Source organism: Cuculus canorus, chromosome 9 (assembly GCF_017976375.1).
Source record: "Cuculus canorus isolate bCucCan1 chromosome 9, bCucCan1.pri, whole genome shotgun sequence".
Classification (NCBI taxonomy): Eukaryota; Metazoa; Chordata; class Aves; order Cuculiformes; family Cuculidae; genus Cuculus; species Cuculus canorus.
This window is the reverse complement of record NC_071409.1, coordinates 949,985-975,038: the sequence shown is the minus strand read 5'-3', so window position 1 is coordinate 975,038 and position 25,054 is coordinate 949,985. Positions and strand designations below refer to the sequence as shown.

At 43.0% G+C, this 25,054-nt stretch overlaps 2 protein-coding genes across 2 annotated transcripts; one reads left to right on the top strand and one right to left on the bottom strand.

The window, feature by feature from the left end:
• Nucleotides 1-6,373: 6,373 nt before the first annotated feature.
• On the top strand, nucleotides 6,374-21,384 carry LOC104068767 (claudin-15). Its single transcript, XM_009571691.2, is given in 6 exon segments — nucleotides 6,374-6,527; nucleotides 6,529-6,658; nucleotides 15,657-15,821; nucleotides 15,973-16,054; nucleotides 18,816-18,926; nucleotides 20,287-21,384. Coding segments are annotated over 6 exon segments (669 nt in total). The 5' UTR covers nucleotides 6,374-6,437; the 3' UTR covers nucleotides 20,378-21,384.
• Nucleotides 21,385-21,581: 197 nt separating this feature from the next.
• DUSP28 (dual specificity phosphatase 28) lies at nucleotides 21,582-24,402 on the bottom strand. The gene is made up of 2 exons (XM_009571692.2): nucleotides 23,430-24,402; nucleotides 21,582-22,525 (listed from the first exon to the last, which is right to left on the bottom strand). Exons 1-2 carry the CDS (start codon nucleotides 23,775-23,777, stop codon nucleotides 22,403-22,405), a joined length of 471 nt encoding a protein of 156 aa, XP_009569987.1. The 5' UTR covers nucleotides 23,778-24,402; the 3' UTR covers nucleotides 21,582-22,402.
• Nucleotides 24,403-25,054: the final 652 nt, after the last annotated feature.

Here is a 25,054-nt window from a genome sequence, read left to right as displayed (position 1 = left end):
CTGCCGGCTCACGCTCAGCCGCTGTCACCAGCGCCCCCCAGCCCCTTCTCCACCGGGCCGCTTTCCAGCCACCCTCCCCCAAGCCTGGAGCTGCACCGGGTCGTTGTGTCCCAAGCGCTGGACTCGGCCCTGTCGAACCCGTCCCGCCGGCCTCACGGATCCCGTCCCTCTGTAGAGCCTCCCTGCCCCGAGCCCAGCGCACCCACGCACTAAGGCGCGCCCTCAACCTCCTCATCCAGCCCATGGACGAGGAAGCTAGGCTGAGGGGCCGCCCCGCGCGGGTACCTCTGTGGCCGCGGGCCGACGCCGCGGGCCCAGCCCCGCCACGCCATCTTGGGCGCCTCCCGCGCGCCAGCGCTTCCGGCGCGGCCGCCGCCATCTTGTGGGCGCGGCCAGGTGCGGTGCCGCCATCTTGTGGGCACGGGCGAGGGCGGCACCGCTCCGCGGGTCTCGTTGGCGCCACCGCCCGGGCCGGGAGCGGCGGAGTGAGCAGTCACAGAAGGGGGCGAGAAACCCCATCCAGGTTCCAACCCCTCTGCCATGGGCAGGGACACCTCCCACTGGATCAGGTTGGTCCAAGCCCCATCCAACCTGGCCTTGAACACCTCCAGGGATGGGGCAGCCACAGCTTCCATGGGCAACCTGGGCCAGGGCCTACCCACCCTCACAGGAAAATGTTTCTTCCTAAGATCTCATATAAATCTCCCCTGTTTCAGCTGAAAACCATTCCTCTCCTCCTATCTCTGCACTCCCTGATCCAGAGCCCCTCCACAGCTTTCTTGTAGCCCCTTTTTAGCACTGGAAGCTGCTATGAGGTCTCTCAGAGCTTTCTGCAGGCTGAACAACCCCAACTCTCCCAGTCCATCCTCATATGAGAGGTGCTCCAGCTCTCTCAGATCATCTCTGTGGCTTCCTCTGGACTCACTCCAACCCTTCTTATGTTGAGGACTCCAGAACTGAATACAGGGACTCACAAGAGCAGACAAGAGAGGCAGAATCTCCTCCCTGGCCATGCTGGCCACACTTCTCCCGGTGCAGTGTAGGACACCATTGGCTTTCTGAGCTGCAAGCACCCTTTGCTGGCTCGTGTTGTGTTTCTTATCTCCCAGCACCCCAAAGTCCTTCTCAGGGCTGCTCACAATCCATTCTCCAGCTAGCCTGTATTTGTGCTTGGGATTTCCCCAACCCAGGTGCAGGACCTTGCGCTTGGCCTTGTTGAACTTCATGAGGTTCACACAGCCCCAACTCTCCAGCCTGCCTGGCTCCCTCTGGGTCCTACCCCTTCCCTCCATCATGTCAACAGCACCACACAGTTTGGTGTCATTGGCAAATTTGCTGAGAGTGGACTCAATAGAATAGAATAGAATAGAATAGAATAGAATAGAATAGGTTGGAAGGGACCTTAAAGATCATCTAGTTCCAACCCCCCTGCCATGGTCTGGGATGTATCCCACTGGATCAGGCTGCTCAAGGCCCCATCCAACCTGGCCTTGAACACCTCCAGGGATGGGGCAGCCACAGCTTCCCTGGGCAACCTGGGCCAGAGCCTCACCACCCTCATAGTGAAGAAATTCTTCCTTATGTCTAGTGTAAATCTGCCCCTTTCCAGTTTATACCCACTGCCCCTAGTCCCATCACTATAGGCCTTTGTGAACAGCCCCTCTGCAGCTTTCTTACAGCCCCCTACAGGTACTGGAAGGTCATTCTAAGGTCTCCTTGGAGCCTTCTCTTCTCCAGGCTGAACAACCCCAACTCTCTCAGCCTGTCCTCGTATGGAGATGTTCCAGCCCTCGGATCATCTTTGTAGCCCTCCTCTGGACCCATTTCAACAGCTCCATATCCTTCTTATGTTGGGGATTCCAGAACTGGACACAATACTACAGATGAGGTCTGTCCATATCTGTGACAATGATGTTAAACAACACCAGTCCCAATGCTGACTGCTGTGGAACAACCCTCGTCACCAGTATCCATTTGGACACTGAGCCATTGAGCACAACTGTTTGGGTGCAACCATGCAGCCAATTCCTTATCCATTGAGTAGTCTATCCCATCAAATCCACGACCAGAATGTCGTGCGGGACAGTGTTGAATGCTTCACATAGGTCCAGGTAGATAATATCAGTTACTCCTCCCTTATCCACCAGTGCTGTAGCCCAGCCATAGAAGGCCATCAAGTCTGTCAAGCACGATTTGCCCTTAGTGAAGTCATGTTGGCTGACATGTTTTAATGGATTCCTTTCTCTGAAAGCCTTCTGGAATAGACAGAGCCTATCTCCTCCCAGCCTGGGGCTAGCAGAGACGCGACAGGGGCTGCTGCCTCAGCCTTGCCTCACTCCACCGCTTGGCCCCACATCACCTCACATGCCTCACTACCATGCTGGCCCAGGTTGGTTGCCCGAAGCTGTTCTGCTGATGGCTGCACCTTCCATTCTGCGGCACTGGGGCTGCTCTTCCCAGCGAGACTTCACACCAATGGTGTGGCTGGGAGTGAGGAACGCATCCAACAAGAAAATGGCTGGGCTGTTGCCAGCGCCGGGGGGCCACTCTGACAGGACAAGGCTTGGGCAACCTGCCCCACTGCTGAAGCTGGGATTGAGTTGGAGGTTGGTGTCAGTGCGGGCCCCTTCTGAGCCCAAATCATTTGAAAAGAAAGTTTAATAGTGAGGTGAGAATGAGTTGTATATTGTAATTGTGAGGTGGCTATAGCCTAGTTGGACTATTCATATGTTACAGCAGCTACAGGAGCACAGTTACAAAGTCAAATCATTTGCAAGTGGGGAGGAAATGAATTAACATTGTTCCTATGAAACAGTTTGCCTTTCAGACTCAAGGCCAGACTCTGACCTGAGGAAACCTCTGTCAGGTTCTGGTGGGACACTGCTCTAAGTGGTTTAGAACTGCATTGAAATCTGCATTTTATCTCCTTCTGATTGCGCTGGTGGTCATGGGTCAGCCTCAGAATTTTCTTAGAGCTAAGGAATAATTAGCAGGTTCAAAGCCATATATTGCTGGTGTTAAAATTTTCATGTGTATATATATATATATAGTCAGCGAAGGTTGATGTTGTAATCAATGCTGTCCTCTGTTTTTCCATGTAGAAAAATGAAAAAGAACAAAAAGTTTTTAACTTTCCACTTCAGACATTTTTATCACTCATTTTTGCTTCCAGCGCCCTTATCAGGAGTGATTTGTTTGTTTAAGTGACTTAAATATTTTCTTTGTTAACCCTTCCTGTCCTGTGTTCAAGCCACGTACATTTTGGCTGTGCTATTTTCAATGTTAAGGTGATCTTTTTGCTCACTCATGGCTTGTTTTTATTCACATTACAGCTCTTAGTTGTATATAGTGTATATAGTGTATGTGCGCAATTGGCAGGGGATGATGGGCTCTGCTCTATGTATTTATTTGGTTTTAGTTTATGGTCATTACTTCCTTGGACAGTTGCAAAGCATTATTTGCTGTTAGTTTTGCCATCACCTCAAATCTATAAAGAGGAACAGCACATGGCAGCTAGTACAATCGGGTCCTGAAAGGGCAGGATGTACGTGGCACAGGTTGAAAAAGGTGGATGGATGTTGTGTTGGGTGGAGTAACATGCTGTTTGCTTTTGAAAGTTGCTCTTTGCAGATGGTTTTTGTTAGCGAATTCTTACCTTGTTAAAGCCACACTGGCATTACTTTTATCATTAAAACTATGAAAATGGTAAGAAATAGTCTCCTCCACCACACGGGGAGTGCAGTCCTGTGTATGGCCAGAGGGAATGAGGGTGTCAGCTGGACTGTCCCATGAGTTTTCCATGATAGCACCAGGAACAGGAAAGGGGTAAGTGAAAGTGGCTCTGGTGGGGCAGCGAAAGACAAAGAAAGGCGCAAACAGCAGCAAAGTGGTTGCAGAGCCATCCCACGCTGCCAGGCCTCCTCCAACCAGGAGCCAGGGAGGTCTGTCCTGCCTCAGGACGTGTCTGAAATCACAAACAGTTTTGTTTGTTAGTCTGGTCCAGTGGACAGGACTATCTGCACTGATTCTTGATCGCAGGGATTAAATGCTGCCAATATAAAGAAAACAGATTTTTTAAACAAGAAAAACACCCTCCTCTGCCACTGGAGAGGTGCATTTCATGAGAGGCTGTAGGGCTCTCTGCTCCTGCCTTGTATGGCTTGTTGTATGTGACCCAGTCCTCACTGACACACCAGGCCCACTCCTTGGCCCGTCAGGATTCAAATAGCAGAACTGCATGTTTTGCTTACTAAGGAGTCAAGGTTTTATTGACATGCTTGTCTTGAGAAGGTCTGGGCCCCGTCCTCCCCAACCTTTCAGTTGGTCCATCGTGCACCGACTTTTCCTCTTGCTACTTTACATCTCCCTGTGCACTGAGTTGAAATGCTGCCCTCTAGACTATGTTGTACATCTGTACTATGTGTATGAGAAGAGGAGGCTGAGGGGAGACCTTATTACTCTCTACAACTACCTGAAAGGAGGTTGTGGAGAAGAGGGAGCTGGCCTCTTCTCCCAAGTGACAGAGGACAGGACAAGGGGGAATGGCCTGAAGCTCCGTCAGGGGAGGTTCAGGTTGGATATCAGAAAAAAAATTCTTCACAGTAAGAGTCATTGGCTACTGGAACAGGCTGCCCAGGGAGGTGGTCGAGTCACCTTCCCTGGAGGTGTTTAAGGAACGGGTGGATGAAGTGCTTAGGGACATGGTTTAGGGAGTGTTAGGAATGGTTGGACTCGATGATCCAATGGGTCCTTTCCAACCTTGTGATTCTGTGATTCTGTGATCTTCCTGTTGAGGAGTACTTGCCCACAGCGAAGAGCTCATGGATGGTTGTATCATCTCTAAGAGGTGCAGTAACACAGGACAGTCATTTTAAGGGTAGGAGGACTCTTACTGTGGTGTTTGTAGTCCTGCTATAACATGGTTGAACTTGGATCAGGGTGGAGAAGGTTCTTATTCTGTATTTGTGAAATCTGTTTCCAAGCTCCCTCACTCTGAAATCTATGACATTTTAAGTTATTGCATTTTAATGAGAAGTTTGTGTTTACAACTTTGACGTATGTCATACCATATGCAGAGTGATGGTGCAGAGCATATAGTTTTAACTTCTTTTCCTTGCTGCCAGGAATGAACTGTGATTGCACAGGTCATACCTGTGCAATCGGTGGAAATATTCATTTGGATTATTGTCCTGCCCACGTGGTGTGAAGTCTGCTTGAATTTGTTGCTTAATTTAAATTTATCCTTTATTTCAGATATTCTGTTGACAGTTATGTGTGTTTTGAAGAGGTTACGCAATCCCTTGAGAGACAAATCTGCCCTACTCAGTGTAAGATAAAACTTCTATAGTGGAATACACATATTTTTAAGAGCAGAATAAATTTAATCCTTCTTTTCTTATGCAAACAAATTCTGAGTGTTGTAGTCATTTAGAATGAATTGTTATGGGAGCAGGCTTGGATTCTTCTCTTTTTTTTTTTTTGATGCCAAAAACTTGCATATTCTTCAACAGCATGAGCTGCACTCTGAAACAAATCCTGTCTTCAATTCTTTACCTGTCTTGTATGGACGCAGGCCTCCTTTCATGAAAACAGTGTTTTGGGGACAAGTGTAACAAAAGTTTCAAGTGCAACGTTGTGAAAATGGTACTAATATTTTTCTGTCTTGCTTTGGAGTCTGATGGTGCATGGGCAGCTCAGTGGAACACTATATGCCAGTGGCTACCAGGTTAATCTGAGCAACTTTGGCACCAATTTACATGATTTTGTTGTAATTATGTATTTGAGCTGTCCATTTCACTGAAACTTTGCTGTGGCAAAAAGCCATGCCTGAGCCTCTGTGCAACAATCAGGCAGAGCTTTGGCCCTTGGGTCCTTGATTTTTAGAATGGGGGGAAAGGTCCTAAAGAGTACAAAACTTTGACTTGTTTGATAAAACCGGTCCACACGAAGTGCTGACGCTAGTGTCTCACAGGAAGGTAGACGAAACGGGTTAGAAACATAGTGTGACTGTGAGTATTTTGTTTTACGTTGGCATTGGTAGGCATTGTAATTGGGAGATGAATAATTTATCAAACAATTTGATACATTTAATTTTAGAAGATTTTTGAGTCAGCAAACAAGTGAAGAATGGATAAAACATTGCAAATTCAAATTAGAGAACAGCTGGGTTCTCTGTTTTGGCTTTGTTGATATTTTTAGTGCACAGTAATAAGTCTACCTAAGAAAATACTCAGATGGCAAAGACCTGTAAGTATTCCACTTATTTAAATGAGATTTGGATTCCAGTTCTGCATGCGATAAATTATTTTGATGTTTTTGTAAAGATCAGGCTTGTGTAAAGTTAATTGCCTATACTATATGTGTATAAATTGTTTCAACAGGCTTTCTAATATCAGAAAATTTGGGAGGCTTCTTTGAAAACAACGTCTGTCAGAGGAATGGCAGCACCTTCTCAACGTATTTGTAGCTTGCTGCTACCTTTAGCTGGATTCACCATGTTACTTGTTACTGCCACATCCAACAGATGGAAAAATTTCAGACACCTCAACAGTGCTGGTTAATTCAGACTGGGTCTCTGAAGGCCTTTGGATGGACTGTGCAGTGACTGCTTCTGGATCAGTACACTGCAAGGAATTTCCATACATGTTGAGTTCCGACAGTAAGTGCACATCATGTGTATGTAAAATCCTGGGATGTAGTTTTATTCCTTCTTTTGGACAGCTTGTAGCATAGTTGGACAGCATATGCTGTGGGTGTCACAGAGGGTCTGGAATGGATAGAATTGGTCCTGTAATACTGTCAGACAGATTAGAGAGCCTCAGGGAAACCCGTGTGCTTCACCATGCAACTGATCTCAGTTAACTGTATGGCTTTGTTGCCACCTCTGTTGTGTTGGCAGAGAGGCCTGAGTGAGATACAATGAATCTAAGGACTTTTTTCATTGTTTCAGAAAAAACATGGTGCTGGTCTCTTCTCCCAAGAAACAAGTAATAAGATGAGGGGAAATGGCCTCAAGTTCGGGGCACGGTTTATTGGGCACACTGGTGTTGGGCCGTTGGTTGGACTTGATGAACTTCGAGGTCTTTTCCAACCTTAATGATTCTATGATTCTATGAAATAATATCCTTTACTTGGCCAAATTCTGAACTACAAGCAGATCATAGGTCAATGAACCGCTGGTGCTTGTTTGTGCTTTGGTGTGAGACAGAGCTTTGTGGGTATTCCAGAACTTATTGGACAGTTTGTGCTAAGTCCTTTGTGTTTGGTCCTGGAATTTCTTAGCTTACAATATGCCTGTGCAACTGTTGCTCTTGTGTTTTCTGAGGCAGACCATGCTAGCAGGGTAGTTTGTCTGCAAATAGAAAGAGAAGAATTGTCTTGTAGGGACTGAAACATTATTTGTTTGGATTATTCTGGGTTTTTTAACTATCTTTCTGTAAACACGTTTTTTTATGGTGAAGGACTAGAAGGACCAGCAAGTTCTTTCCTCAGAAAACCAAGTGTAGAAACTCTTAACAGTATAGTCTTTGAAAGCAAGTATTTTGTTAAACTTTCTGTCTTTAACAGAACTTCATGTTTATTCTTTTATAGCTTCCAGTATTGTGCAGTTACTTTATGAGTACAATAATGGGAATCATTTCTTCAAGCCTTTCCTGCTTTATAGATCCCTGATTACTGTCATTGCTGTTTGTTTGGACTCTTTCCAGCTGATTTATCCCTGATGTGCAAGGCTCAAACTTACAAATACCATGTTTCACAGACTACGCATACTTGCTTTTCTGACACAGACATGGACTCCACTGAAGTTAGAGCTGCCCCAGCTGTAAGGCAGATCTCCAAAATGTGGGAGTTTAACTTGCAGGAGTTAACTTTCAAGATTCAGCATATTCGTGACTCTTTGTCAGGGTCATGGTTTTGGTAGACTTATCTGTGTTCATAGTGATGGCACCAGTTTAAGAATACAGCATCAGCATGTAATGGGGCCAGAATTTGTAGCCTCAAAAGGAAGCTAATCACATCCTTCCAAGGATTTTAAAAACTCTATTCGTTGCATCAGAGGCAATGTCGACTTTCCTGCTCTTGGTACCCAGTATCAGAATGCCTCCCTCTCTAAGATTTTCCTCTAGTTAGATACCAGTATGCCTAAGTTTCATCTGGAAAACTTTGATATAATTTCTGGGAAGTGAAGTGATGAAATGGGGGACCAACAATCTTTCAGTTCTCGTATGTGGCAGCAAATGGCATGGGTACTTACAATGGTGTGACAGCTCTGCTTTGTCTTGTGTAACAGGTAGAACCAACCTTTCAGCCCTGTTATGGAGACAAAGAGAGTCCTGTGGGTTAGCCTCTTTTTTTTTTTTTTTTTTGTTTTTTTTTGTTTGTTTTTGTTTTGTTTAAAAGCCATTTCATTACAGCCAGCATGGAAAGAAATACTCTGCAGGAACAGAGGAAGTTCCTGGCTAACTGAAGCAGTTGCCTCCCCAGGGTTTGTCCACCCTCACTTCCTGTGGCCCCCAGGAATTGGAAGAGAGGACACCTGTTTGGCAGGACTCGGTGGATCATCTTCAGCTGTTCAAAGAACTGTGTCCCCACCTAAAATCAATGCAGGGATCCTCATGCCAACTGATGGGTACATCGTGTGGCTGCCTGCAGAGGAGTTGTTGGTTCTCTTCTTACAGTGCTCAGTCAGCTTTCCTCGGTCTGGAAACAAAACTTCAGAGTGGTCAGTAAGGTACTGCTCATGTTGATCAAACATTGAAGGTATTAATATTTTCAGTATTATTTTCCCAATTGTATTGATGGATCTGATTTTAAAATACGCTATTTCTGCTGTAAACCAGCTCTCAACCATATTGCATGCAAATATACTCTGTGTTTTGAGACTATCAGAGGGGTTAGAAGCAATGTGTCTATGATCATGTATTGTTATGGTCATATATGGTCATACATGCCTGTAGGAAAGCTGCTGAGGGGCTCTTGATCAGGGAGTGCAGGGATAGGATGAGAAGGAATGGTTTTAAGATGAAAGAGGGGAGATTTAGATGAGAAATTAGGAAGAAATGTTTTCCTGTGAGGGTGGTGAGGCCCTGGCCCAGGTTGCCCAGGGAAATCATGATTGCCCCATCCCTGGAGGTGTTCAAGGCCAGGCTGGATGCGGCTTTGAGCAAATGGATCCAGTGGGAGGAGTCCCATGGCAGGGGGTTGGAACTGGATGGGCTTTGAGATCCCTTCCAACCCAAACCATTCTGTGATTCCATGATTCTCTATCTTGGCATGTCAATGTTAGCATTTTATTTACATCAGGATTACACTTCTGTAGTGAATTTCCCAGTTATTCCAATTAACTACACTTGGTTTGCATTGTGGAATGGTTCTGGACTGCACAACTTGGTTTCCTTGTGGATGAAGCTAAGCAGGGAAAAAACGCTCCAGGAATGCAGCTCCTGACTTTCAGATATTAATGGGCATTCAGTTGTGCCTGACCAGGTTAGTGCAAGTCTGAAGGAATACTCCCGAGTTGTGGATGGTGATGATGTGAAGCTATTGACACCAACTCTTTACGCAGATGATGCAGAGCTCCTGCAGAGCAGCGTTTTGCTTTATGTCCATCACTTACCAAGCTTGTTCATTCCAGGGTCTGCAGTTTAATCTTTTCTGTTCATATGTATGCTTTCAGAGAGCCTGTTGAGATAGCCAACTTAATTGCCATTAGGAAAAGAGAATTTTTTTACTGATTTGTTTTTATCCTGGGCAGCAGTATGAAATCTGGGGACACTTGATTCAAGTTTCCAGCTAAAACTCAACTCTGAAAGTGCTGTCAGCAGAATTGGTCACTTGAGGTCACCAGGGTAACACCTATGCATGCATTGATTAATTTGAAATTCTTTGAAGGGCTTTTAATAGGGTGCAGGTACTCTGGTATACTGGTATGGTGTGTCCATTTTACTATGCCATCATTTTTCAAATTGCAGTAACTTAGCAGAAGGAGAGAATTCTGTAAAAGCCAAGCGAGAAGGTCAGTTCTTGCCCTGCACCATCCAGTTTCTTAAAAGACTGCAAATACAGAGGCTGCACAAGAACATATTGGCTGTGCTGCCAAATCAGTTCTTATTTAAGTCAAAGGCAAAGATTGTCTTGGCTGCAGAGGGAACAAAAATGTCTTGGTGACACTGTAGTACCCTTTTTGCAGCTGAACCTAGTGACCTACAGCATCAGCTCAAAGTGACCACTGAGTTTTGAACAAAAACATGGATATCTGTTCTAGGCAAGTTGTGACTCTTAACGGCTAATCCTTCTGGAAGATTTTATGTAGATGCCGTGAATCTGTTACCACATTGCGTCATAGCAGAATTATTTTATGAAGAAACTCTGACTCCATTTCCCAGAGATAAGAGCAAGTTATCACTGCAAGAGATGGTTAACCCCGTTTGGATACACAAACAGTTTAAGGTATTAACGTTAGTGGGTGATGTGCATTGAGACTCTGATTTTGTTGAGTTGAGCAGAAGCAAGTAAACCAAGTTTAACACGCTACTGTTTCTGCCTGGAATACTTTTCTGCCTTTTAATATTAAGGTATTCTAACAAGCAGATACAAACAGCTGATATGTATTATTTTTAATGTAGCTGTTTTGCTTCATCATTTTATTCCTTTTGAGATAGGTCTGTCATGCTGGCTTATTCATTCCCTTATATTTAACTTCCATGAAACACACATTATCACAGTTGTATTCTAGCGTAAGTGAGACTATTTTTAAGACTGCATGTGTTTAACTACAGATCAATAGACTGTAAAATATTAATGGAAACCACTCATCCACAGACTTAACCTTCCTGAAAGAAGCTGGCAGTATGGTTGTTATGGATTACTTATGACCGTAACTCCAGAAAACGTGCTAACATTTTCTAACAATAAAATTCCTGTTCTCAAGCTTTTTTATGCTTCAGTCATCCAGAAAATAACACACTAAAGCTTTTTTTATTTGAGATCAATAATAAAATTGCAAACAATTTTAATCTTGTGTAAACCCTAGTTGACTTCAGAGGAGAGATAGAAATAAAATATTTGCCAATATTATCACTCTTACAAGATATTTTGTAGGAATACTGACTGAAGTTTCTAGGTTGAGAGGAAGAATAAGCTAATTTTGTCACTTCTCGCTAGGGAAAGAATTAATATTGTAATTTTTTAAAAAATGTTAATGTCTTTATCTTGAACTGCTCCCACTTCTAATTGTCATGCACTGTAAGCCTTATCTCTGGGGTTGAGCAAAGAGCAAAGGTAACCTCATTTTGGAGTGAAACCCAGAGATAAAACAGCAAGGAGGCTTCTGAAAGGCTTCACTTGATTGTAATCTAATTATAGGAATATTTAACTGTTACTACTCACAAGCATGACTGCTGCGTTGGAAATTGTTGGGTTTCTTTTGTGCTTGGGTGGGTGGGCAATTATTGGAGCTACTTTGCCGAATAATTACTGGAAGGTCTCCACTGTACATGGTAGTGTGATCACGACATCTACATTGTTTGAAAACCTGTGGAAGAGCTGTGCAGAAGACAGCACTGGAGTATCCAACTGCAGAGATTTTGACTCTATGCTTGCACTGCCTGGTATGTGACTTTGTGCAGTCTTGTTTATATTGCTTTAAAAATTGTTGGGGAAAAAAAAAAAAAAGAAACGCTTTTGTTTCGGTGATCTGCTAATACTGAAAAAAATACTGGCCAAGCAGGACTTTGTGGGTTGAAGTAATAAAAACCTCTTAAGCAGCAGAACGTGTCAAGCATGTTAGGAAAGGCTATAAAATAAGGCAAATGAAGTTGCTTGATCACACATTTATTTTAATAGGCATATTAAATATGGTGTAATCTCTTTCTTAGCATCTTGTGGGAGGAATTAGTGGGAGATGTTTTTTAAACACATCTTATGATGGTTTCATGTTTATTTAGAATTACTGTAAAGGCTTTTGGCAATACTTGATAACTATGTACTGTAGCTGGATCTTTTTTTATATAATAGGTAAGAGATACTGTTTATAGCTAAGAAGTGGTAGTGGGTTTTGTGTATTGAGACTGAAAATCATAGATAATGCAGGAAATGCAATAAGTGTATGTTATACATATTATAATATATTATAGTATGATTTATACAGGTAGTACATCTTATAAATGAATATACTTGTCAGAATTTGTTAACTGTTGTCTTTTTTGATGTGGTTCTAAATATCAGAACATATAGATCTGCTAACTCCTGTATCAGCCTTTAGTAGAATTGTGGATTTTGTGGGTATATAAGCATGATTATAGACAGTAAAGCTAGTTTTTATTAATCTTGAATAATTCAGAATATAGATGGTTTTCCCAGAACAAAAGTGCCTTCCTACTTAGCTGAATCTGCTCTGGGGGGTGACCAAACTAAATAGGTAGGAGGATTCTTCTAATCTGAAGAATGTGTAATATAGGATTAGTGGGAATGAGGTATTAACCCCCTTTCTCTCTCAGTCTGAAATAAGCAGATGTTGTTGACCTGCTGTGACACTAGTGGCAGCAATTCTCTGAAACTGTCTGTGTCCAGTATTTAGGACTAATCTGTTCTTTTCATCTTTTAGTGTTATCTAACAGTTGGCTTTAAAATGCACATGTGTATTAAGAGGAACATAACCCTATTTAAACTTCGTAGGCTCTGCAATAGCAGGACGATGCCCATCAGACATTATCCTCTGCGGAGAGCTTCTGTGAGTGTGCGTGTGGTGCATGTGTTCCCCTGGCCAGGGCTGGCTCCCGGCTTGCTGGCTCTGGGCAGCATCTTGGCATCGATGTATTTACGCGGGGTGTTGCCTCTGAGAGTGCCACAGAACTCCTGTGTGTGCAAGCTGTGCGCAATAGGGCCACATCGGTCAGCGTTTTGGAGCTGCTGAGAAAAAAGGTGGGGTTTAGAGAATGGTGAGGAGAGGCAGAAAAGAGCTAAAGCAAAAGAGAAAGGAAGGCAAGCAGCAGGAAGGCTGCCAGGGAGCTGCAGATAACAACCTGGAGTCAGCAGGAAGGGAAAAAATGAGGCCAGAGAGAAAGGAATGAATAGGTCAGGCTCTGCAAGTGAATTTATGAAGATTAAATTTCATCTGTTGAAGAGGCAATCGCTGTTGAGAAGATGGAGGTGTATTTGATGGGTATAGGCAGGGGAAAAGGGAACAGAAAAGCAGCTTGCAGAATTGTAGAGGAAAGCTATGTTTAGAAAGGCAGACTGAAGAGAAACCAAATGAGAAGACACTGAATTATAGAAAAAGTTGAGAGGACATTTGGGGAAACCAGGAAAGAGGAAGAAAATGGGGTTGGTAGCAAAGAGGGCTGAGCAAGCAGTGGGACCTGCAGCTACATCTGTAGCTCTTGTGGATATAAGGCAAGGTGACTAAGAGTTGTCACAGTTGATTTAGGTGTGTTTCAATTTGCTGTTAGGACTTAGCTGAAACTGCAACAGCAGAAGATACCAAGGACTGGGGAGAGGCGGGAGGGAAAGGAAAAACAAAAGTGTCTTTGTTACCTCTCATCAGAAGGACCATAAAGATTTTCCATCAAAGTTTCCTTGTTGGCAGCTGAGCTATGTGGTATACCTCTGGTTTTTGGTTGGTTCATGGGAAACATCAGACTGGTTCTTTTAAACAGGTTTAAAGCTTTTGAATTCAACAGGCCATTTGCCCAAATCACAAATGTTTGAAGTGAGGACAACTTTTTACATTTTTAAACGTAATGTTGCATAAGATTGAAACCATCACTGGTTATGATACATAGCTAGCACCATCTGTCTAGTCACAACTAGATCACACGTTTGATACAAAGCAATTAGTTAGCTGTGTTTTAAAATATTTCTTCTTCTTCTCCTCCTCCTCCTAGGTTCCATAGATATTTCTTCCAATGACAGGATTTTGGAATAATTAATAATTTCTTACAATTATTATTGATTGATAAAATGAACTGACTTTGTATCAATAAGCTCATTTTTAAGATAAGGACAACAAAATAATTGAGCTTTCTAGACTGTGAAGTAAGCTCATCAGTTAGGCTGTTGTGATTATCATATTGTGGCAGTTAAGCTCAGCATGTGTTTGTGTGTCCTGAAAAGATATGGGGAGACCCATCTAATGCTGAGAGAGCCCAAAGAGCGGACATGTAAGTTGTTGGATGCCTGCTATGGCTAATTCCTGCTGCCGTGGTGTACGATCCCAAACTAGAAAGCAGTGTTGGAGCTGAGTGCTTGACCTAACGGTGTCTTCTGCAGGCCAAACCCTTGAACTCTTAAAGGTACTTTAAGGGTTTTTTTTCACTTTTATTATTATCTGTACTTTTTTCACCCCAAATTTTAAAGTTAGTGCTTAACAAAACATTAATTGCTTGAACAATGTCACCCTTTAATTCTGTATTTATCATCTTATGAGTGCTTATTACTGTCTCTGACAAGTCTCAAGCTTGCAGGACCAATATTCTTAAGCCAAGCCACATAAAGCTATACAGCCCGCTGAGTCTGAGCATCAATCTATCGCTTTGCCTCCTGTTTCTGTACCTAATTTTTATTGTCTGAGAGTTATGGGCTCATTCCGATACAGAACTAGAGAGCCTCCATGGAGGACATGGAGGTGATCAGGAAACAAGAGCTTGAATGCTAGCAGCAACAATGCCACTGTCCAGTTCAGATCCTTTTGATATGTGGTTAGAATTGTAGAATCATAGAATAATTTAGGTTGGAAAAGACCTGTAAGATCATTGAGTCCAACAAAGTTAGCAGCCAAGACTTGTCGGATTGGTGACACTTGGCGTGTTTATCTCATAACAAAGGTGCCAAAGTGCCATTTGACCTGGAACCTACCAAATCCAGGGGGGCTTTTTAAAGGAACCTTGTCTGACCTTCCTTCTCAGGCTGTTTAATAATCTGGTCCTGGGTTTTGTGCAATCGATACCTAAATAAGAAGAGCAGGAGGTTAAGTGATGCAGAATTGTCAGCTTACTGAATTCCCTGATGTGCCCACACCAGCTGTGAACTCTTCACAGCAGTAGATCTTAGGGATGAGAGGATTGCTGCAGCTCTCAGATCTGCTTGTCTCCTGTTCTTTATCCCATCTCAGAGTTTAAAGTGCAATGCTAACTTGAGCACTTTCTTTCCCATTTCTCACTGGAAGCAGCAAAGCTGGAGCCGTTTTCCAATTCCTCTGTAGTGCCAGAGTCCCACACACCTTGGCAGGACCTGGAATTCTGAGGTGTCCTGTGCGCTCAGCTCCACCAGTGTAAGGCAGTCACCAGAATTTGTGAGGAGGAGACACTACTGCACCTGTAAATGACCATACCTATACTGCTATGTGTTTTCACAGGACTTGAAGATGTAATATATGAAGGGCCTTCTAAAATTTTTCAGGATCTGTTAAAGGTCTGAGAGAATTTTCTGAGCTTATAAATAAAGTGTAATTGTAGGTCGACTCTGAAATCTGATTGACTTGAGGAATAAATACTCTAGGGTTTGAATGCTTCTCTGAACCAAATAACAAAGCTGGACAAAATTCACTCATTACTACTCCTGTGAATTTTGTCACTCCCTCTAATCACTTTTATTTTTTCAGCACAAGATTAATTTAATTTCTGTATAGAACCTGATTGTTTTCTCTTTTTCTCTTTTAGCTCATGTTCAGGCATGCCGTGCCTTGATGATTGCTTCCATCCTTTTGGGATTCATAGCTACAGTGCTCTCGCTGCTTGGTTTGAAGTGCACAAACATTGGATTGAGCGATGAGGATGCAAAAATGAAGTTTACTGTTACGGGAGGATTTCTTTTTATTTTAGGAGGTAATATCAAGGCGAAAATGAGAATACTGTCAATCCTTTGTATGGCTTTCACAGTGAGACTAAATGAAATGAATGCTTATTCTTGGTTTACCACTGTTACAGCCATTAAACAAATCATTCACCTGTGTGCTTTTTAAACTTCTTCTGGTAGGTCTTTGCTCCATGGTGGCTGTTTCTTGGTATGCTGCGATGATTACTGCTCAGTTTTTTGACCCATTGTACGCTGGAACCAAGTAAGTTAATACATCTGTCAGACCAAACTCCATCATGCGTCACAGACAGCTGCACTAACTTCAGTGGCTCTGGAGTTGCAAAAGCTGTATGGGTACCATTATCCAGTCCTGCAGGAGGAAAGAGTTGTCTGCAGGGAATATTTTCAGCTGATAGATGTGGTGATAGAGGAGAGTCCTCTTCTGGAAGGTTTAGTGAATGTGTGGGGAATATCAGCCCCATGTCTAAGGAGTTTCTGTACTGCATTTACATTTTCTTATGAGACTCTGTTAAGTGCACATCTCAATGATATGAAGGGGAAAAGGTAAAAGTCTTAATTTTCTTCAGCATTTAGACCATAAGAGGTACAAAATTCTAGCTATGGCTAGAATTCAGTGCTGCAGAAGTACAAGCAAGCGAAAAACCGTACAGAAATGAGCTTGAACTGCGTACAGGTGAACTACAGACAGCTGAGAAATGTCATTGAAGTGTGCTGCTTGCATTTAAGAAGTAAAAATCTGTTTTTCACTATGTATTAACAGCTCAACATTTCTTTGCCTTATAAATGAAAATGAGGCAAAGTTTGTGAGACTATCAGCTCATACAATTGCGCACAAACAAGTTTCGAGGTATAAAAGGCCTTATTCTTGTCTGATATAAAAGCAACAGTCTTCAAAACAAAATGCCCGCTTATGGCACCTTATCTAGGTCAATAATTTAGCAATGAGGAACAAGGGTGGAGGTGATTGGGCCTGTCCTTCAGAGAAGGGGGAAAAAGGGAGAAGGAAACAATATGTTATTGCCTGTGGAACACGAAAGCTGGTTTGGGGAAAAGGGGACATTTGTAATTTGCCAATACCTCTACTGGGTGTATTATTTTTTGATCAGTAAACTATAAATCTTTAGTTGCTAGGGTCATATTCAAAGTGTTTTGTAAGTTTTCTCCTTAGAATCAGCTGAGGGAAGCCAGAGGTGAAGTGCTTTGTTATGAATCAAAGTACTTCAAGCAATTACTTTGGATGTTGGTCAGTTTTCCTTGTGTTTTCAAACAAGCACTTGCAAAGAAATTGCACTTCTGAAGACTTTTTGTTGTTTTATATCCCCTTGAGAGAATTATATGAAGGGTAATAAATACGTTAGAGGACCGAAACAACTGTTGATAAGGAATTCCAGTTAGTTGGCTAGTTAGCGAGTTTTATAGTTATCTAGGATAGCTTTGGGGATTCAACATCAATGCATGTTAATCAGTTACCAGAGTGTTTGCATTCAGTAGCTAAAAAAATACTGTTATTTTTTTTTAATATCTAAACTTCATGTTTCAGACTATCGATTCATTAAGCAGTTCTTAGTGAATTAACTTTGATCGTTGGTGATGCCAGACACGCTCTTGAAGAAGTTTGTTCTCCTTGGGCTCTGTGAGACAGGTTTAAATTCATTTGTAGGCCAGTATTGATCTTCACTCTCACGAGACCCGCAAACCTGTTTTTTCAGATTGCAGGGTTTTTTTGGCTTGACTTCAGCAAAACAGTAAAGTTAACCACTAGGAATTCTTAGAGGAGTTTCTCATACAGATGTGAAGGCAGCCCAAGTTCTCCTGCAGACCTCTCGTATGAACTTTCTTTTGGACTGATGTCTATAGCATTCCTGTCTATAGGGGACTGGTGGGCAGAGATGATTGCATGTACTGGGCCACACTCTCTGATTGTTCCATAGTATTCCTCCAGAAACTTGCACTTGGAGGGTTTTGAGATGATGATTGTCTCCCGTGTTTGGATAGTGGAGACCTCACGGCCTCAATGTGTGATGAGAACATGGAGAGCAGTGAACCTGTGGGATCCTCTGAAACCTTACTGTTAGCAACTAATTCTGGAGTCAGAATCTTCAACATTCTTGTGTTTACAAGTGGAAAGAAAACACACATATCTGGTTTCAGTATACCTTCTGCGCAGGCCGTGATGCTTCTTTTACTATTATATTTGGTATCTCAGACGACAGAGGCACAGCTGTATTGTGCATTATCTTCTTTGTTTGAACACAAAACCTTGTTTTCCTCTTTTTGCAAAGCTCTTGCCAGCCTTTCTCAGGTTCAATTATGTCTTGTCTTTGAGTCAAATTCATTATCAGTCAATTTCTTGGTCTGGACTAGGAGGTTTCTTGAAAGGTGTAGTTTTGTACGGTAAAATGGGGAATGATTGTTTTTCAGCCTGGGACTATTCGTAAATGTATGCCAGATGTATAACCACAGAGAGTGCTGAATATTCTTTTGGATACATAAATTTGAAAACTAGCCCTGTACAAATAGCTACTTGTAGGTCATCTAGCACTGCGTCATACAAAACTGATTTCTATAGTTAGCCTTTTCTCAGGACACAGATGGGAAGGGCTGAATCATTCCATTTCACAAAATGATTTCAGTGACAGAGCTGATACAAGGGCAAAATAAGTGTTGTGAACTGCACAGAAGTTATATTTTTATCATTTTTTATCAACAATTTATTAAATATATGCAAGTATTTATTGCTTCTTATCTTTTTACTGCGTAGTAGTTTCTATACCGTCACTAATTTGGCTGAGTGCTTAGTATAAATATAAGAGTTTTACTGAACAGACACAAAGCCAGATGTGTTCCTCTCTATTATCTGTTGAAGTACCTTTCAGATGGCTGATTGCTACATAGACAAGACTTCATTTGTTTGCATGATTTGTGCATCTTATGGCTCAGTTTAAAATAATGGCACTGTGATCCCGTTATATGGTATTTGCATAAAATCTTCCATGTTTCAGGTATGAACTAGGAGATGCTCTGTACTTAGGCTGGGCTGGATCTGTTCTTTATATGCTTGGTGGGATCCTACTGACCTGTTCATGCAAAGGGAAGAAAAAACAGAATTACAGGTAATCTTAGATTTGTTGGTAGAAATAGTAGCGGTCAATTATATACAATTTAGTATCTATATACTGTTCTCTCTCTCACCCCCGGTGCCATAGAAAGTACAAACAGGAAATTGTACCTGTTAATTTGGTGCTATGGTGTGTAACAGACTTGTGGTGGCAGGGGATGTTGTACCAAGTAGTCGTCCTTCCAGGTAACGTACTGGTTGATACTTTGGCATCAGGGGTCGCCTCTAACTAGTATTTGTTAATTTGGGGTGCTACTCATGGTTCTAACATCTACATGATGAAAATGTGCAGTGGCAGAGTCAACTACCTATTGCCAAAAGAAAGCTATATCAGAGGATATAGTGGATTATAATCAAGTTTCTCTGCAATACTTACTACTATTTAAATATTCAAATGCCATTTAATTTGCAGAAAATGCAATGGCATTTCCTTCCCAAAGCACTCCCAATTGATCGTTAGATGCATATGGTTTTTCTCTTGTTCCTTATGGAAGTGTCTTGTTGCAAATCAAATCAGAAAAGTTGAGATTTCTGGCATCAATATTTAGCTTTGCCTGGATTTGTTTTTCAATCTTCAATCATCCACACACAGAGAAAGAGAAGAATGAAATTGTCAGAAATAGCAGAGGTCCATGTCTACTTAGTAGAAGCCAAAGGGCTTGGAGGCAGTACTGGCTAAGCCTGAAAGGATGAGAACATGCAATGAAGAAGCATGCTCACTGCTTCTGTATTTAATCTTATGACAGTTATGTCAAAACACATAATAAGTGAGTGTGTTCCTCTGATATTCTGTTGTCTAATCTGAAGCCATTTAAGTTTTATGGTAATATTTCATCAGCCACATTGGACTTTAGATCTCATTCACCATACTTTGATACAAAGTACCAAATACCCTGAAATATCTTGAAAATCAGGTAAAAACTGGTATATGAAATAGGAGTTCAGCCTGACATATGACAGCTGAAGGGGTTGGCTGAAGATGGTTCTGTTTTTCTTTCTCATCATCTTGATTCCTGTATTAGAACTTGCAGCTTGCACACAGGCAGTAAGGTCTAGGTTCCGTTCTGCTTTAGGGACTTGACTCAAATGCCTTGAGGAAGGGCACATGTGAGTTAGGCATCCAGAGTGTGTTTCTGATTGTGAGAGAGGTGACTGTGCTGCCTGTCAAAGAGCCCGTCTCTTTCCCTTGAGCCACCAGACTGGCGAGAGCAATAAGCCTCTAATTTCTGTGCCTCTGTGAAGTTTGTGCTACCAGTTGGCTATAGACCTAAATGAGTAACTTCCTAAATATCTGAAACTGTGGACGTGTGTGTAATTCCTATTAATTTGTATCTTTTTTTATTCTTAATTTACAGTACCAACAAATATGCATACTCAGCAGGCCATCAGCAGCGCATTTACTCCAAGAACTCTGAGACAGTCCTAACCAACAAGGAGTATGTCTAAACTTATTTTTTACGACACTTGTAATGTTAGCAGGTTATGAACTCAAATAAAGAAGTGAACTACTTCCAGGGTTCTGGTTGCAAGTTGCAATCTTTTACCTTGATTTGGAGCAGTACAAGGAGGAGATACGGTTTTCAATGTAAATAGGAATGGTTTCCCGAGAACAGTTTTCAAATGTAAATAGGTTTCTACAGAAAATGCTGTGATGTGAAATCCTGCGGCATAAAGGTTTTCTGCATGCTTAGAAGCCTGGTAAAATTTAACCACAGAGTGTGGTATATCGTGACAATCAAGAGCAACTGTTTCTATTTCAGCTGACTCAAAAATGCGGAACTGATATGCTGTAGCTGACTGCAAGTTAATACACCTCACAGTTAGAAATGTATTGTGTTTTCCCTTATGTTTAGCTTCCTACTTTTGTTTAGCAGCTTTAGCTTTTGACAAGAAATAAACTTTATTCCACAGACTGACTGAAACAGACCTTTTGTTAGTAAGGATATAGTCCATGTACTGTGGGCTTGAAGTCTCATGTTACACTGAAATTCATATTTTGTATGACAGACAAGCTTTATAAAAAGCTACAAAAAATTCCCTAACAACCTCTGATGTTCAAATCTGCAGATATGCAACTTACTTCTTGTTGGTTGTAAAGCAGATACCAAAGATAAATTATACAGAATGAATCAAACACAGCTGGGAGCGGAGAAAGCATCTGGTACAAAAATACCTTGATGATAGCCCTGATTTTTTATTTTTGCTTCTATGTTTTCAGCTTTTAAAATAATCCTATTTTAACTTTGAGCAATCTTTAACTTTGGGAACTTCTACTGCATCTGTGTTGTCTAGCTAATGTCATTCACCAGAGGCTTTATTCTCCGTCATTGTTCCGTCATTAGAATTTCTGCCTTAAACTACTCCACTGCTGGGAACGTATGTTTGCCTTCTGTAAGCATTTAGACAGCTGATGAGGAACTAACTGTACTTCGTATTGATGCTTTGAGCAACATGGAATGGAATTTCACACTGCAAGTTCACAGGTTTCATAACTTGTCCCTTCTAAATTACATATGTATTAATACAGTCTGACAAAATACCTTGGTGTTTCTCTCTACATTTAATGTCTTGTGATAAACATAATTGGAGTCTGAGTTAGAAGTTTGGTGCATCTTGCTTGATATCCCAATAGATAATTTCACAGGGCAACCTGCAAGCAGTCTTAGCAGAAATGATTTAGCCATGTTGCTTGCATGCAGATACAGCTGATATAAACTGACACATAAAGGCATGAAATGGGCACTAGTAGATCTTGTTAGGCTTAGTGAGTAAAGCTAAAAGAGTTAGGATTACTGTTAGACTGCCAGTGTCGTCTTCTTCCTTCCAGTATCAACTGTTGTTTTAAAAATCATTCCTTTGGTATTATAGAGAATAATTTCAAAAGCTGAAAAGACACTTGATATGCATGGTGGCAGCTGAACTCCTTACCATCATCTGTTTATTCTGTCCTCTGGGTTTTTAGGTAACTCTGTGATGTTATTTTGGTCTAGTTGAACATAAGGAAAATGCAGAACTCGGGCAGTGACTAAACAGTTCCAGTGCTAGTTTCCCACCAAAGGTTGTGTCAGCTCATGAACAGCAGTTATGATCCATTAAGTCAGATAGAAATTCAGAGCTTCCTTGGTCTTCTAGGGACATCACTGGGAAGTTTAATTAAACACCAGGAGTGAAATCCCTATGTAGTAATTCGTTCAATACATTGTTGTCATATTCATTGTTATTCAGGGAAAAAAAGTTGCTGAAGACACTGTGGTTTCATTACAGTGTTTCCAAATATTTTCTATTTCTGCCATTTTCCTCCTGCTTACCTGCCCCTTCCCCGCACACCTTCTACAGTAAATGAATTTAACGAGTCATCGACTCAGTGTGGGGAGTGAGACATTTTATGTAGAGCTGATGGATGAAGTGATCGGTATTCTAGAATCTGTAGCAAGCCACTTTACTCTAAAACGTCTTCACATGTTGCTGCTTTTAAGTCCTTTGCTCAGCAGATTGATCAGTCAGCTTTGGTATCTGCAAATCTTCTTCATATCTCTGCAGCTGAGACCAAAATCCTGCGTTGGGTTCTGCTACTGGTCTGGCACTCTTCACAGTCTAGGAGAAAGGAGAGGCATGGCAGAAGCAAGGGTGGGTATCAGGCAAATGGATTTTGTCCCCTTAGACTTTTGAGAATCTTTACTTTGGTTTTGATTTGGCTGTGGAATAATACAGATATTTGGGTGAGCTGACCTCACTCTGCCTCCTAAGCCCTCCTGACACGTGGTCCCCATTACAGAATGGATTCATGGGTGAGACTTGAAACGGAGCCTTTGAGTTTACTGGAAATACAAATGCATCCCACAAAGTGCGATGACACAGGGTTAAGACAGTGAGAAACTTGGTCAGGTACCTGCACGCCTCTGGCTCGTACCGAGCAAAGCAGCTCTTGAAATGAGAGAGGTTTGCGATGTACCAGGCAGCCGGGTGAAGGCTCACCGACGGTAGTGTGTGAGCTGTAGGTACTGGGCGGGCCTCGTGCTAACACTGAGACACTATTCCTCGTCCCTAGCTATTTTGCAGGCCTGATAGATGATGTTTCCTTGCTGTGCTGAGCTGTCACATCAGTGATAAGAGCAAATCCTGCAAAACAGCTTCTGCACATGCAGCTATTTCACTCATTTGCTTTATGTCTCTGCCTTCACTTATCCAGACTATGCAAACAATAGAGACAATGGTCACAAAACAACAAACTTTTCATATTTGCTGAGGGCTTAAAGCCTGTTTGCGTTTGTAATGATCTTTGTCCCAGAAATTTCACATTGAAAGCTTCTCTGTCCAAGTTGAGGGATGGAAAAACTTACAGTGGGATTTTAATTCAAATGCTGACAGTCTACGTAACTGCTAATGAACAGGGGAGAGCACCAAACTAATTCTCTGAGAAATCACCACTTCTCATAATAAGCATTGCACTTCTTACCCAAAAGATGTCTGAACAGAGATCTGAGTATACGTACTGTACCTCAAAGGCATCCTTGAGCGGGAGCTTTCTGTGCTTCATCAGATAAGCAATGCAGATGGCAGCTGATCGGCTACGGCCGTTCTTACAGTAAACTAAGCACTTCCCGCCGCTCTTCACAGCCTCTTCGATAGCATCGCTGCACTGATCAAAATACCGATACAGGTCTTCAGCCGGATCATCAAACACAGGGATGCGTATGCCCCGGACCTGCTCGAGGCCAGGGAATGGCTGCTGCCTGGTGACATTAATGCAGAAGGTGACTCCCTCTCGTGTGAGCAGGTGCTCGTCGCAGGCGGCCCTGATGTTACTGATGAGCAGTGACGTCGTGACCTTGGAGAGCTGGAGCATTGGCAGCCAAGGTCCCCGGCACTGCTGCCCCTGTGCAGAGCTCCCGGGTTGCCTCCGAGCTGCAGTGCGCGGGGTGCTGTGGGATCGGGGTGCAGGTTGCTCCCCCCAGCCCCACGTATGGGCTGTGCTGCTTTGCAGCCAGCTGGCTGTGCTATATTTATCCTCTCTGTGCAATCTTCAGCATAGAGGCTTCAGGCGGGTCCTAGCGCCTGCAGGATCTTGAGAGCTGCGTTCAGACAGCTGCAGAGGCCACAGATCATTTGTAAACCGACTGAATTTGTACAGTCCGTGTCCCCATAGCAGCTTCTGACAAGCAGCTAAACCCCCTGCATTCCTCACAAGAATGCTGCTCTGGGGTCAGCTCTGATGCAATATTGATCGGGTCGCCTCCAGCCCACTGCCAGCTCCACCGGCTGCTCATCTCCTACAACAAAAGTGGTTTTGAGTACCCAGAAAATGATTTACTAGGTGAGTTAGATATGGTAGTGCTAATCTTTCTGGACTTCATGCTGATGTGGTGCCAGGGCAGAGTAGCTTACGCGTCAGTGTGTGGACACGGGTTCGTGCTGGAAAGGATGGGTGGGGATAAGGTCAAGGGCCTGCCTACACCAATGCCACATCAGCCAGTGCTGGGCGGGTGCTGCAGGGCTGGATGTGGGTACCAGACGTGTCCTGGCGGGCTGAGCTTCTGGAACACTTTCCTTTCTGGCCATGATGCAAAAAAGGAGCCAGTGACCGATATTTGCTGCTGGCATGAAGATGGTCACAGCGGCAGAGCATGGACTAACAGGATTGGTGTGAAATGCAATGCCAGCCAGTAAGGAACCAGCCATGAGGAACAAGGATGAACTTTTATTCCATCGTGGAATGAAGAAGATGACACCCTGCTATCACCTGCGTCACTAACAGCCTGCCAGAGAGAGGCAGGCTCTGGGGCCAAGGGAGATTGCTCCCTCATGTCAGCCCAAGAGCACGGCATCCTCTCTCATCACATGCCTCACCTGCCCGCAGGCTCGTTCCTCTGCCTTGTGGCTTCCTTTGCCCAGGACTCAGGGCATCTGGCTGAGGAAAGGCTCTGCTGTCCAAGACAGCAAGATTCCGGCTAGGTCCCTGGAGCTGGAAAGGAGAAAGCTTAGGAGGAAACCGTCACCCTGACACTGTCCAGCCCAGCAAGAGCAGAGGGCCCTGGGGTCTGCCTGGAGCCAAGATTTCTGGGAATTTTGGGCGCTGCCTGGCCCTGACACACCTTTATTCCCAGACCATGTCACTGCGGATGA